This window comes from Littorina saxatilis, linkage group LG7 (assembly GCF_037325665.1).
Source record: "Littorina saxatilis isolate snail1 linkage group LG7, US_GU_Lsax_2.0, whole genome shotgun sequence".
Lineage (NCBI taxonomy): Eukaryota > Metazoa > Mollusca > Gastropoda > Littorinimorpha > Littorinidae > Littorina > Littorina saxatilis.
Window position 1 is genome coordinate 7,660,808 of NC_090251.1, and position 15,876 is coordinate 7,676,683.

Below are 15,876 nucleotides of genomic sequence, written 5' to 3' on the forward strand. Positions count from 1 at the left end.
TCTTACACAGGAGGGAGTCTTCTTGGGGTGGGGGCGGGGGGTGTTCTTAAAAAAGGGAGGGGCTCTTCTAGAAGGAGGGGGAGGGGTGGGGTGGGGGGCGGTCTTTAAGGTCCACTGTTATGGGACATGAGGAAGAGGAGTCGGTTACGCATTTGCTTTTCTTGTTTCTGCTTTACAGTTTACATCTGCCCTGTGTGATAGATAAACATTACTTAGGTGCTGAAGTTATACTTCTATATATCTACGCGTTGTCGATGTGACCTTCTTACAGGACGTCTCCAGGGAGCAACGTGTCAGACGAACGGGATACAATGCTTGCCAGGGCTGGTCTGTGACAGCCTAGGACAGTGCAGTGAGTGACCTACAGCTAGACTAATAATTATTGACAAGTAGTATTTCGTAGTAACTGTAAAATGTGCAACACAGAGACGTTTCTGGAATGTTAAAAGATATTATTTTGTTCTACTTGCACAATAATATAATATAACTGTTTCTTGTTTTCCCTATTTTCAGTTTACCATTTACCGCATGAGACATCGGGCTCGAAATATTTGTGCAAATTCAGTGCCATTTCAACAGAAGTAAAGACAGCTTTGTGTGATATTTTTAACGTTATCATTATATTTTGTTTGTCCAAGCAGGCGAGTACAAACCAGAAATTGTAGAGAATACAACGTTGTTCTTGCAATTGCATTCAAACCTTTATAAACTTTGATTTCATGAAAAATGTACTGGTGGGACATGGATATCTCCACTGAATCTAGCGCACACATTTGACCAGTGTCTGTCCCGGCCTGGATTCAAGCTTGTGCTACAAGTAGAATGTACCAAACAAGCAACCAGATCTTCTGCTTTGAAAAGTGCCTTCTTTGCGAAAGGTACAACTGTGTTCGAAATAAAAGGCCCTTTAGCGGAAGTTACAGATGGTATACAAGACAAGAACGTGTCAAAGATATATGGTTCTTTCTCCAGAGTTGTGTACCAGTGCAAACCATGTTACAAAGTTGACATTTTTTTTACTTAACTGAAACACTATAACCATACATATTGATTTTATTAATACATACTAATTTCATATATACCCCTGGCCTGCAGATAAAGAATTGGAAATACTCGCACGTTTTGTTTGTCTACGTTGAGTTAATTACCAGGGTTTTAAAGTTCGTCAACTTCGTAATATGGAAACCAAAGACTGTGCGATTTGATTGTAAGGGGTTGGTCTATAGGTTCGTTTAGGCTATTTACCAGATGGATACAGATTATAGTCATTCGTACAGAAGGACAACCGACATCGTGTGTAGACAGGAAAAGGAAGTTACTTTATTTATGCGCATGTCCGCATACATAATTAACCAAGGGGAATTATTTGTTAGCATACTACCCAATAGTATAGCAGCAGTTTTCTCCTCAACAAGTAACACTCATTAAACGAGAAGACAAAAATATACACTATGTATTAATGTTGCATGTCTGTATCATCATCTAACTGGAGTATTACTGAAAAAGGTGAAGAAAATACATTTTAATTGTCATTCAATATACGTTATAACTCAGATTGAGATAATACAGTTAATTGATCTGATGTGATTGATTTGAAAGAGTGTCTTTGATCTTACAGGAATCTCGGTTAACGAAGACTGCTCTAGGAACCTACGAGGATGCTTGGCTGGGGCCAGCTGCAACCCAGACCATAAGTGTCAATGTCAAACAGATAACTGCAGTACGTGTGTGTGTGTGTGTGTGTGTGTGTGTGTGTGTGTGTGTGTGTGTGTGTGTGTGTGTGTATGTGTGTGTGTGAGAGAGAGAGAGAGAGAGAGAGAGAGAGAGAGAGAGAGAGAGAGAGAGAGAGAGAGAGAGAGAGAGAGAGAGAGAGAGAGTGAGCGAAATGTATGTGTGGTAATGCTACTCCAAAGAGAGACTTGCTGTATTCAAGCTTTCAATGTTATGATAAAACCTTGAGAGAATAACGTTCTAACTTTTTACTCTGCCTTCCCATCCCGTGATGTCCCCGAGTTTCACATTAATTTTTACGTCACACTTTTGAACTTGAGAAATTACTCCAGACTCAGTGAGTCCTTACTGTGACTCATCGTTGGAGTAGTGTGTCCACATTTGCTGTACAGTACCCGGCGAATATGTTTTTACATTTGGTCAAGTTAGTCAAGTTTTGACTAAATGTTTTAACGTAGAGGGGGGAATCGAGACGAGGGTCGTGGTGTACGTATGTGCGTGCGGAGTGTGTGTGTGTGTGTGTCTGTCTGTGTGTGTGTGTAGAGCGATTCAGACTAAACTACTGGACCGATCTTTATAAAATTTGACATGAGAGTTCCTGGGTATGAAATCCCCGAACATGTTTTTCATTTTTGTGATAAATGTCTTTGATGACGTCATATCCGGCTTTTCGTGAAAGTTGAGGCGGCACTGTCACGCCCTTATTTTTCAACCAAATTGGTTGAAATTTTGGTCAAGTAATCTTCGACGAAGCCCGGACTTCAGTATTGCATTTCAGCTTGGTGGCTTAAAAATTAATTGATGACTTTGGTCATTAAAAATCTGAAAATTGTAAAAAAAAAATATATATATGTATAAAACGATCCAAATGTACGTTTAGCTTATTCTCCATCATTTTCTGATTCCAAAAACATATAAATATGTTATATTTGGATTAAAAACAAGCTCTGCAAATTAAATATATAAAAATTATTATCCAAATTAAATTGTCGAAATCAATTTAAAAACACTTTCATCTTATTCCTTGTCGGTTTCTGATTCCAAAAACATATAGATATGATATGTTTGGATTAAAAACACGCTCAGAAAGTTAAAACAAAGAGAGGTACAGAAAAGCGTGCTATCCTTCTTAGCGCAACTACTACCCCGCTCTTCTTGTCAATTTCACTGCCTTTGCCATGAGCGGTGGACTGACGATGCTACGAGTATACGGTCTTGCTGAAAAATGGCATTGCGTTCAGTTTCATTCTGTGAGTTCGACAGCTACTTGACTAAATGTTGTATTTTCGCCTTACGCGACTTGTTCTTTTTGATTTACCTTATCTGGTTAATATTTTACGACAATTTGAAAATGATGAAAAATCACTTGCAACAGTGGGCGCGAATGAGTTGCGTTTCTTTCGCTGGGTACTGTACAACATATGTGTGAGATGTGTGTTGACATCCCCTGGTACTGTAAAAACCGAAGTTACTGAATGTGCAGATCCAGGCAGCGGCAAGATTGGAACTTTCTGTACAGTAACTCCGCAGGATCCCCAAGGGAAGCAGTCTTGCACGGACCGTTTGGTTGTCTGTAACCCCCTTTCTGGTGTCTGTGATTGCGCCGCTAAATACTTTCCCGTGCGAGCCAACTTTACCTGTGTATATGGTAAGCCTAATATTTAACATGTTCAGTCGACTCTGTCGCGCATGTAATGTTTGAGTGATGTCTCGCTGGTGCAAGATTCTTTTTCTATCAAACTTGGACACAAAGGACACGCACTGACACGATATTTTTTTTCCACAAAGAAAACAAACGAATTTTAGATAGAATGCATCGTAAGTTTTTTATTTATCTTTCTTTTTGTTTTTTCACGATCGCGATCGGATTGGTTTTTTTGTGGACGTGCTGTTAGAGTTCTGAAATGGTTTGAGTTCCTTTTTGTATACACTTGAAAGTCAAACTTAGCTGAATGCCGCTGGTTTCCCCGTCGGTGCTGATAGAAGAAATCGACGATCAGGATCACCGGTATCTCTCGAATACAAAACGTAACTGGTCTCCGAACTGGAAACGGGAAACGGAGTAGGAATAGGAAACAACCCACAGGTAACACACCTGGAAAGTAAGATTTTGTCTAATTTTATGCACTCACGGCTTTATCAACAGTTTCTCTCATCCGTGACATCACAAACTGACTTGCAGGGTTATGACACCCTCATACGATCCATTCTCTCTACGATTCATAGACTCAACACCAACAATCAATCCAACAACAATAATTTCCTAGTAACTTCTATTCAACAACAGGGCTATGCATTAGCAAAACAATGAAATGGTCACCAGTTCGGAAATGAATAACCCATCACAAATATACGTACCCTAACGGTGTAAGAACATGATGAACACAACTATAGGGACCCAAAACTTGAGGGTGTCCGGCTTAGCAACTGGAGCGTCGCCATCCTTTTCTCCCAGGCCGCCGCCGCTCCCACGCTCGTTGCCCGACCGCCGACTCCTCTTCTCTCTCTGGACCCGCTTGGTCTGCACCTCATTCAGCCCCTAGCCTCGCGCCTGACGACTTCGACATCTTCGTGAGGTCTTCGCCGCTAATTCTCATCTCCTCCGGCTTGTATCGCTTCTGACCTTGACTCTAACGTTCACAGAACAGAACTTCTCGCTTGCCGTGCGTTCGCCAACTGATAGCCTTGCCTCGAGTTGGATGTGTCGTTCACTTGACGACCAACCGACTAGCCTTACACTTACGTGGCTTTATCAGAATCGCTGACCAATCATAATGTTGTCGCTACCTGCGGCCTTTGAACTGACCTGTCTGTTTCCAAGTTCCCAATAAAGGATATGACGTCATTAGTGAACTGACGTATTTCCGTTCCGGTCTTGGTTATCCTTACAATGCACAGGCACTTGCTATATTACATTTGATAAAACATAGAAAAAAAACACTATAATTATTTATTCAATCTTATTTCACAACAAAATAATATCCAACCCTAACAAAACAATAAACTTAGAGTCGCTGGACATGGATTCACGTAATTTTACTGACAGACTCAACTGACTGTTTTAGTGTGAAAGTCGTTCAACCTAATTTTGATTATTAAAGATTCTTTGTTTTTGCTTGCCTCCCCGTCTATCTAGGCTTTTACATGGGATATGACTATCCCTCCATTTTGTCTCATACCAACATTGAACAGCCTGGAGGCTCTCTGTGCACGCCCCTACTTTTGTTTTAGGTAATTAAGTGCGTAAAGTGCCTTTTTCAGAAAATTATTTTTGAAAACATTTCCAGCTCACCTTGCACAGCAATTAAAGCAGCCAGGGTATTACATTTTGGTATGTGAACAAGTGGAGGGATGGTTTTATGCTATGTTAAAGAGAAAATATTTATTTGACTCTTCAGGCACTCCCGTTGTAATAGATATCTTTTTTTGGCTTGGAGGAGGCGGGAGGCAACACCTCTGTACGACTCTGCGGACAGTACAGTCCCATGATGATATTTTAAATTTCTGTTTGTGTATATGAATATTAAGGGTACAAGATGTGTGTAATAAAGACAATAAACAACATCAAGAACAAAACTCGGCTACCCCTTCACAACAAGACACACAGTGCACAGGATTTGTTCACGTCACTGTAAGTTACACTCTCAGCCACTACACTGTCATCAAGTGGATTGTAGTGTGAATAAAGGATTTGTTCACGTCACTGTAAGTTACACTCTCAGCCACTACACTGTCATCAAGTGGATTGTAGTGTGAATAAAGGATTTCTTTTCTGTAAACGTGTTCTGCCCTATCTTATTACATTGACTTCAATCTTCACACCCAAACACTCCAAACACAGAATTTTGGGAGGATGCAGACTTATTATTTCCTCACCAAAATATAACACAATTCTTCCTCAAATACGTCAATACGAATCAACTTCTCGAACACACAGTACACACACACATATAGCATTCACTCAATGCATGTAAATACATAGTATAAAGATACTTTCTCAAAGATAGATTTACGCACAAGATAAAGTGCTGACAGACACTCACGAGTTCGTATCACGGCTCACTGCATGTCGCCATTTACACCACCTTGTGCCGCTGATTCCACGCAGACGATGAATTCCCAGAAACTCATTTCTAGATGCCACATGCACCCTTCACATTTCTCCCTGAGAAACACTTTCACCTGTCACGTTTCTCCCCGAGAAACACTTTCGCCATTAACGAAACGAACCGCCGCCTCTACGACCGGTGATGATGGAGACTCCTCCGTCCAGCCATCTGCGCCGATGTGATCTCTCTCTCCACCATCGTTACGCCTCTTCCGTGTGAGGTCCGTCCCTCGCTCACGCTCATGAATCCTCGTCATGGAAACTCCTAAAGAATTAACGCAAGTCTTAATACACATTCTCTTAAACCACCTCCTCTTCCTAAACTAAAGTCATGTAACATCTCTCTCGTTCATTCTACATTCACATTCCGTCCACAGTCAATATCCAAACTATTCTTCATCCATGAACCACTTAATCCATCACTGACACTACCACACATAGTATCACTGTCTTAAACATAACATAAATGCGTAACAGCAATTATGTTCAAGAATTTACCAACGAAAACCATAACACAATCACAACAAGAATTCTCTCAAAACTTCACACTAGGTCACCACACATCGCACTTCAGTACTTAGGGAGGTTAAAAACACGACGTGGTTTCACATCACAAAATATGCTACTCACATCTTTGTGACATACACCCAGTTGGCTGGCACCCATAATCACTTCGTGCACCTTGGTCCAGGGGTCACATTAGACAAATTCTGCATCTACCTCTTTGAAGAAGGCATGCAATAGTACGTATCTAATGATGTAAACCTCAAGTAAGTGTCATCTCTTACTGATTTACTGAATGTAGGGAACATACGATAACCCCCCCCCCTTTTTTTGACTCACATGCGAAGCAAAAGTGAGTCTATGTACTCACCCGAGTCGTCCGTCCGTCCGTCCGGAAAACTTTAACGTTGGATATTTCTTGGACACTATTCAGTCTATCAGTACCAAATTTGGCAAGATGGTGTATGATGACAAGGCCCCAAAAAACATACATAGCATCTTGACCTTGCTTCAAGGTCAAGGTCGCAGGGGCCATAAATGTTGTCTAAAAAACAGCTATTTTTCACATTTTTCCCATTTTCTCTGAAGTTTTTGAGATTGAATACCTCACCTATATATGATATATAGGGCAAAGTAAGCCCCATCTTTTGATACCAGTTGCTTCAAGGTCAAGGTCACAGGAGCTCTTCAAAGTTGGATTGTATACATATTTTGAAGTGACCTTGACCCTGAACTATGGAAGATAACTGTTTCAAACTTAAAAATTATGTGGGGCATATGTTATGCTTTCATCATGAGACACATTTGGTCACATATGATTAAGGTCGAGGTCACTTTGACCCTTATGAAATGTGACCAAAATAAGGTAGTGAACCACTAAATGTGACCATATCTCATGGTAGAAAGAGCCAATAAGCACCATTGTACTTCCTATGTCTTGAATTAACAGCTTTGTGTTGCATGACCACATGTATTTTGGTAGGAAAAATGTGTAAAGCAGTTCTTAGTGTATGATGTCATTGCTAGGTTTAGCTGAAGGTCAAGGTCATGTAAAGGTCAAGCATGTGAGTCGTATGGGCTTTGCCCTTCTTGTTTTTACATTTAGTCAAGTTTTGACTAAATGTTTTAACGTAGAGGGGGGAATCGAGACGAGGGTCGTGGTGTGTGTGTGTGTGTGTGTCTGTCTGTCTGTGTCTGTCTGTGTCAGTCTGTGTGTGTGTGTGTGTGTGTAGAGTGCTTCAGAGTAAACTACTGGACCGATCTTTATGAAATTTGACATGAGAGTTCCTGGGTATGATATCCCCAGATGTTTTTTTCAATTTTTCGATAAATGTCTTTGGTGACGTCATATCCGGCTTTTTGTAAAAGTTGAGGCGGCACTGTCACACCCTCATTTTTCAATCAAATTGATTGAAATTTTGGCCAAGCAATCTTCGACGAAGGCCGGACTTCAGTATTGCATTTTCAGTTTGGTGGCTTAAAAATGAATGAATGACTTTGGTCATTAAAAATCTGAAAATTGTAATATTTTTTTTTATAAAACGATCCAAATTTACGTTCATCTTTTTCTTCATCATTTCCTGATTTCAAAAACATATACATATGTTATATTCGGATTAAAAACAAGCTCTGAAAATTAAAAATATAAAAACTATGATCAAAATTAAATTTCCGAAATCGATTTAAAAACAATTTCATCTTATTCCTTGTCGGTTCCTGATTCCAAAAACATGATATGATATGTTTGGATTAAAAACACACTCAGAAAGTTAAAACGAAGAGATGTACAGAAAAGAGTACTATGCAGCACAGCGAAACCACTACCGCGCTAAACAGGCTCGTCAGTTTCACTGCGTTTTGCACGAGCGGCGGACTACTGTCATTGTGAAAAAATGCAGTGCGTTCAATTTCATTCTGTGAGTTCCACAGCTTGACTAAATGTAGTAATTTCGCCTTATGCGACTTGTTTTTACATTTAGTCAAGTTTTGACTGAATGTTTTAACGTAGAGGGGGGAATCGAGACAAGGGTCGTGGTGTATGTGCGTGTGTGTGTGTCTGTGTGTGTGTGTGTGTGTGTGTGTAGAGCGATTCAGACTAAACTACTGGACCGATCTTTATGAAATTTGACATGATAGTTCCTGGGTATGATATCCCCAGATTTTTTTTTCATTTTTTTGATAAATGTCTTTGATGACGTCATATCCGGCTTTTCGTGAAAGTTGAGGCGGCACTGTCACGCCCTCATTTTTCAACCAAATTGGTTGAAATTTTGGTCAAGTAATGTTCGACGAAGCCCGGACTTCGGTATTGCATTTCAGCGTGGTGGCTTAAAAAATAATTAATGATTTTGGTCATTAAAAATCTGAAAATTGTAAAAAAAATATGTTTTTTTATAAAACGATCCAAATGTACGTTTATCTTATTCTCCATCATTTGCTAATTCCAACAACATATACATATGTTATATTCGGATTAAAAACAAGCTCTGAAAGATAAATATATAAACATTATTATCAAAATTAAATTTTCCAAATCAATTTAAAAACACTTTCATCTTATTCCTTGTCGGTTCCTGATTCCAAAAACATATAGATATGATATGTTTGGATTAAAAACACGCTCAGAAAGTTAAAACGAAGAGAGGTACAGAAAAGCGTGCTATCCTTCCCAGCGCAACTACTACCCCGCTCTTCTTGTCAATTTCACTGCCTATGCCGTGAGCGGTGGACTGACGATGCTACGAGTATACGGTCGTGCTGCGTTGCATTGCGTTCAGTTTCATTCTGTGAGTTCGACAGCTACTTGACTAAATGTTGTATTTTCGCCTTACGCGACTTGTTTCTTCTTTGAAAGGCAAAGGAGTAGGTTCAAGCTGCAATACCAGTTCCGAATGCACTGCAGGCTTGGTGTGTGATTATGGAGCCTGTGGTAAGTAAAAAACATTTGATGTGTTTTGTTTTATTGGTCCAGAGTATTTTGCAAGGATTTACTGGCATCCATGTTTTGTGTTGATTTTAAGTTAGTTTGATACTCTTCCTACCTTAGTCCTTGATATAATTATTTCGTAGGTAAGACTAAGCTACAGAAAAAGGTTACTCTCGCAGAAAAAAAATTCCACTATGCCATCGTATTCAGATTCGCAGTTTAAAGTTTTGCTTTGTTTGTTTATCCTTTCTTATTGTCAGATGTTGATTCTTAAACTGTCCCTTTCTCATCAATAAGACAAAGCGAAGTTGCAGGCATGATAAACCTGGTTTGAGAATTTCGTGTGAGAAGTTATAAGGCCTTACTATTTATGAAGTCAGGTGAGTGATTGCCTTCATGAGGTCACGTCAGGGTCAGGTTTCAATCCCGTTTCCATGCTGTTCACATGATCGCTTGGGTATAGTATGGTTGAAACTAGCCGGTAAAAAAACCCTTCATCTCTTATATGCTGACTGTTAGCAAATGATACCAGACATGTACAGGCCACTGGGTGGCCGAGTGGTAACGCACTTGCGCTCGGAAGCGAGAGGTTGCGAGTTCGACCCTGGGTCAGGGCGTTAGCAATTTTCTCCCCCCTTTCCTAACCTAGGTGGTGGGTTCAAGTGCTAGTTTTTCGGATGAGACGAAAATCCGAGGTCCCTTCGTGTACACTACATTGGGATGTGCACGTTAAAGATCCCACGATTGAAAAAAGGGTCTTTCCTGGCAAAATTGTATAGGCATAGATAAAAATGTCCACCAAAATACCCGTGTGACTTGGAATAATAGGCCGTGAAAAGTAGGATATGCGCCGAAATGGCTGCGATCTGCTGACCGATGTGAATGCGTGATGTTAAACAGTTGTTTGTTGTATGTTTATCAGGGTTTGCTAGTGTGTGATAGGGTTCGTGTCCGTCTGTAGATGTTAGTTTCTTTGTTAGTCCTGTGTTGACAACTCTTCGACAAGCGCTTAGAACTGTACCCACGGAATACGCGCTATATAAGCTTCATATTGATTGATTGATTGATGTATTGTGTACAAAAATTCCATCTCACACGGCATAAATAAATCCCTGCGCCTTGAATATGTGCGCGATATAAATTGCATAAAACACAAATAAAAAATAACAAAATAAATCCCTGCGCTTAGAACTGTACCCACGGAATACGCGCGATATAAGCCTCATATTGATTGATTGATTGATGTACAGCTGTCTTGAAAATAAAATCCGCATTCGGCTACCGGCTCATCTTTATATCCATTTCCTTTACATGTCTGTTATCACCTGCAAACATTCAGCACATAAAAAAAACCTAATAATATTGTGCCCCTGTCCCAAAATGTATGCATCCATACCTCGAGCCATGTGTGCTTGGCTTTTCCTCATACTTTATGGATCTTTCCTGCTTATTTTCTGGACGCTGACAGGTAGACAGTGCAACATGTTTTGTACTTGGGCATTTTCTTCGATAACTATATTGCTTCACTGTGCAAACTTTATCTGTGTTCAACCTTGTGGCATCACCAGCTATTGACGCGGGGGAAACATGTGAAGGCAGAAAGAGCTTTTCCTGCAGGCGGGATACTTTATGTGGCAAGGACGAGTTCTGTCGTGAGTAATGTATGCTTACAGAGAGAGAAAAAAAGAGAGAGAGAGAGAGAGAGAGAGAGAGAGGGAGAGAGAGAGAGGGAGAGGGAGAGAGAGAGAGAGAGAGAGAGAGAGAGAGAGAGAGAGAGAGATTTTGTTGTGCCTCTGCTTGGTGCCATGACAACATAAGCAAGGGTTGTTGGGTAACTCAAATGATGTGTATAGTACTAATACACACATATATGGTTTCGTGCATTCTTTATATATGTATGTTTAGATTTAATCCAAACATATATAGACATGTCATGACTATGTAAGGGGTCATAAGGAAGGGGAGTGGTATGATATTTTTCTTTTCTTGTAAGGTCATAGTTTATGCTTAATTGAGTCAACAGATTGACTAAATGCTTTGATATTGGTTACCACTGGTTTGCTGTTCATGACTCGATGTCATGCCTGAAAATGTTTTGCTTATATTTGCAAAGACTGTATAGCTAGACTTGCATGACGATATCTTGACTCAATGTCATGACTGAAAATGTCTTGGTCATATTTACAAAGACTGTACAGTTGTGTATGGCGATAGCATGACTGAAAATGTCTTGGTCATATTTACAAAACAAATGTTCAGTCTTGCATGACGATATCATGACTCGATGTCTTGACTGTAAATGTTCTTGTCATATTTAAAAAGACTGTGCAGTCTTGCATGACGTACCACCACACCATATTTCAGGCTGGACGCTTGCCGCGAACTGTGAGAAGCAAACGGACACGTGTCAGCTTGGACTCAGATGTGATTCAAGTGGCTTCTGTAGTGAGTAATTTTTTTTAAGCTGTTTTTAAAACGACAATTTATTCTAATGAAGGAATTCTTTGAATCATAGTTATTCTTAAAATATTCAACGTCATGCCTCTGTACAGCCTACTGTTCGATCAGAAACAATCTTATAAAGTCTGGAACACACAAATGACGTCTGTCTGTGTTTATTTGTGTCTGTCTGTATGTGTGCTCATAAATGTCTGTTTGATTGCGCTTATCTGTATGTGAGTGCATATTTGTCAGTATGTGTGCATATCTGCCTGTATGTGTGTTTATATCTATTTATGCGTGTGTGCAAATCTGTGTATGTGAGTGCATATCTGTCTGAATGTGTGTACATATCTGTGTTTTGTGTGTGCATTTCTGTCTATGTGTGAATGTCTAGCTGTATGTTAGTCCATATCTGTCTTTGTGAGTGCATCTCTGTTTGTAGATGTGTGTTTATATGTATTTGCATGTGTGGCCAAATCTGTGTATGCGAGTGCATGTATGTCTGTATGTGTGTACATGTCTATCTGTTTGTGTGTGCATATATGTTTATGTGTGTGTATGTGTATGTGCGTGCATTTCTGTCTGTGCATTATCTGTCTGTGCATATTTGTATGTCAGTCCATATGTGTTTATGTGTGTGCATATGCCTGTATGTGTGCATATCTGTATGTATGTGTGTGAGCAGAGGTCCCATTGAACAAGAAATGTTCTTACCACGAAGAGTGCGAGGCGGGATCAAGTTGCAATGATACCACCAGGCAGTGCAAGTGCATGGAAGGAGTTTCCGAACCGTCACAACAGGGAGAAGGCTGCGGTGAGTGCCTGCCCACATTGCTTTCACAGCCACTGAAGGAACCGAAGAACAAACAGAAAGCCGAGGCTGGATCTAGTAGGGTTTCCTGGGTTACGGAAGCCCCCCCACCCCACCCCCTTACTCGGAAAACGTACCTTTTGTTCTTAAGGGAAGACCCAAAATAGTCCTTGCAAATGTTGAATGTACACAGCACCTGGGGGCGTGGTCAGACACTTTACGTAACCCCTGCCTTAGTTTTGGAAGACCCCCCCCCCCCCCCCCCCCCCCCGTCGTCATTTGTCCAAGGGGGGGGGGGGTGTCGAGGGAATTGTCCCCGGGGCAATTAGCCTGCTACCAACGATAATGTTGGCGGGAACTCTCTTTGTCTTTAAGCCAAGCTGTTATTTGTTGCAGAGCCAATTCGAGGTAAAGTGGGCGGGGCGTGTTTCCTAGACACGGATAACTGCTCTGACACAAACGCGGTGTGCAACAATGCGAAATGTGAATGTTCTCCTGGCTTCGAGGTCAACAACGAATACTTTATCTGCAGTAAGTACACGTTGTGGAAGCCCACGCTTATTGGGTGTTTCAGGTGTTGCTGACAATTTCAACAATCTTGTTCCTGGCTTGTGTGGGGAAAACATGCATGACTGCATGGTTTGTGACAGGTGTATGCAGATATAGGTCTGGGGGAATAATGTAAGACTGCATGGTTAGTGACAGGTGTATGCAGATATAGGCCTGGGAGAATAATGTAAGACTGCATGGTTTGTGACACGTGTTAGCAGATTGAGATCTGGGGAAATCATGTATGACTGCATGGTTTGTGACACGTGTGTGCAGATAAGGGTCTGGGGCAAACTTGCAAAAAGGACGAGGAGTGTCTTCCTGGTGCTTCCTGTGACAGCAAGAACACGTGCAGTAAGTGACCCCCTTCCGTACAGCCAGGTGTAGTGTGGAAACAAACAAACTTACACGTTAAAAGACCAAACATCCGTCTTCAGGGCACATCCTCAACGCCTTGTTGTTGTAGAAGGCCTCAGAGCAAAAGCTGATACACGAAAACACCAGAGCTACATCTCTCGCTCATGCACACCAACCGATTTTGGCCTTGTAGGAATAATCATTGAAACAATACCAATGCTTTTTGACTCCCCTGAGTAATCAGGAGTCATAGCGTGCGTGTGTGTGTGCGTGTGCGTGTGTGTGTGTGTGTGTGTGTGTGTGTGTGTGTGTGTGTGTGTGTGTGTGTGTGTTCGCGAGCGTGTGTTTTGAGCAAGAACCTCCCGGTCATGATGTCGCTCTGTTAAAGCCACTTGTCTCAGGTCTGCCGTCCGTTACTGTATTGATAACCCTTGTTGTTTCAGGTCTGTCACTGTATTGATGGCCCTTGTTGTTTCAGGTCTGTCACTGTATTGATGGCCCTTGTTGTTTCAGGTCTGTCACTGTATTGATGGCCCTTGTTGTTTCAGGTCTGTCACTGTATTGATGGCCCTTGTTGTTTCAGGTCTGTCTCTGTATTGATGGCCCTTGTTGTTTCAGGTCTGTCGCTGTATTGATGACCCTTGTTGTTTCAGGTCTGTCACTGTATTGATGGCCCTTGTTGTTTCAGGTCTATCTCTGTATTGATGACCCTTGTTGTTTCAGGTCTGTCACGGTATTGATGACCCTTGTTGTTTCAGGTCTGTCGCTGTATTGATGACCCTTGTTGTTTCAGGTCTGTCACTGTATTGATGGCCCTTGTTGTTTCAGGTCTGTCGCTGTATTGATGACCCTTGTTGTTTCAGGGCTGTCGCTGTATTGATGGCCCTTGTTGTTTCAGGTCTGTCACTGTATTGATGACCCTTGTTGTTTCAGGTCTGTCGCTGTATTGATGGCCTTTGTTGTTTCAGGTCTGTCGCTGTATTGATGACCCTTGTTGTTTCAGGTCTGTCGCTGTATTGATGACCCTTGTTGTTTCAGGTCTGTCGCTGTATTGATGACCCTTGTTGTTTCAGGTCTGTCTCTGTATTGATGACCCTTGTTGTTTCAGGTCTGTCTCTGTATTGATGACCCTTGTTGTTTCAGGTCTGTCGCTGTATTGATGACCTTTGTTGTTTCAGGTCTGTCTCTGTATTGATGACCCTTGTTGTTTCAGGTCTGTCGCTGTATTGATGGCCCTTGTTGTTTCAGGTCTGTCTCTGTATTGATGGCCCTTGTTGTTTCAGGTCTGTATCTGTATTGATGGCCCTTGTTGTTTCAGGTCTATCTCTGTATAGATGGCCCTTGTTGTTTCAGGTATGTCGCTGTATTGATGACCCTTGTTGTTTCAGGTCTGTCGCTGTATTGATGGCCCTTGTTGTTTCAGGTCTATCTCTGTATTGATGGCCCTTGTTGTTTCAGGTCTGTCACTGTATTGATGGCCCTTGTTGTTTCAGGTCTATCTCTGTATTGATGGCCCTTGTTGTTTCAGGTCTGTCTCTGTATAGATGGCCCTTGTTGTTTCAGGTCTGTCGCTGTATTGATGGCCCTTGTTGTTTCAGGTCTATCTCTGTATTGATGACCCTTGTTGTTTCAGGTCTGTCGCTGTATTGATGACCCTTGTTGTTTCAGGTCTGTCACTGTATTGATGGCCCTTGTTGTTTCAGGTCTGTCACGGTATTGATGGCCCTTGTTGTTTCAGGTCTGTCACAGTATTGATGGCCCTTGTTGTTTCAGGTCTGTCGCTGTATTGATGGCCCTTGTTGTTTCAGGTCTGTCACGGTATTGATGGCCCTTGTTGTTTCAGGTCTGTCGCTGTATTGATGGCCCTTGTTGTTTCAGGTCTGTCTCTGTATAGATGGCCCTTGTTGTTTCAGGTCTATCTCTGTATTGATGACCCTTGTTGTTTCAGGTCTGTCACTGTATTGATGGCCCTTGTTGTTTCAGGTCTGTCACTGTATTGATGGCCCTTGTTGTTTCAGGTATGTCACTGTATTGATGGCCCTTGTTGTTTCAGGTATGTCGCTGTATAGATGGCCCTTGTTGTTTCAGGTATGTCACTGTATTGATGGCCCTTGTTGTTTCAGGTCTGTCGCTGTATTGATGGCCCTTGTTGTTTCAGGTCTGTCGCTGTATTGACGGCCCTTGTTGTTTCAGGTATGTCGCTGTATTGATGACCCTTGTTGTTTCAGGTCTGTCGCTGTATTGATGGCCCTTGTTGTTTCAGGTCTGTCACTGTATTGATGGACCTTGTTGTTTCAGGTCTGTCGCTGTATTGATGGCCCTTGTTGTTTCAGGTCTGTCGCTGTATTGATGGCCCTTGTTGTTTCAGGTCTGTCACTGTATTGATGGCCCTTGTTGTTTCAGGTCTATCTCTGTATTGATGGCCTTTGTTGTTTCAGGTCTGTCGCT

The 15,876-nt window shown here is 41.5% G+C and overlaps 1 protein-coding gene across 2 annotated transcripts in view; it reads left to right on the forward strand.

Moving 5' to 3' along the window:
- The window catches only part of LOC138970602 (uncharacterized), a 244,468-nt gene that overhangs the window by 147,904 nt on the left and 80,688 nt on the right, over positions 1-15,876 (forward strand). For both annotated transcript variants that reach the window (XM_070343070.1, XM_070343071.1), the window contains 9 exons: positions 272-352; positions 1,619-1,720; positions 3,215-3,379; positions 9,198-9,272; positions 10,838-10,921; positions 11,634-11,714; positions 12,397-12,525; positions 12,919-13,053; positions 13,348-13,425. In XM_070343070.1, the coding sequence (XP_070199171.1) occupies positions 272-352; positions 1,619-1,720; positions 3,215-3,379; positions 9,198-9,272; positions 10,838-10,921; positions 11,634-11,714; positions 12,397-12,525; positions 12,919-13,053; positions 13,348-13,425 (930 nt within the window). The remainder of the gene's footprint in view (positions 1-271; positions 353-1,618; positions 1,721-3,214; positions 3,380-9,197; positions 9,273-10,837; positions 10,922-11,633; positions 11,715-12,396; positions 12,526-12,918; positions 13,054-13,347; positions 13,426-15,876) is intronic.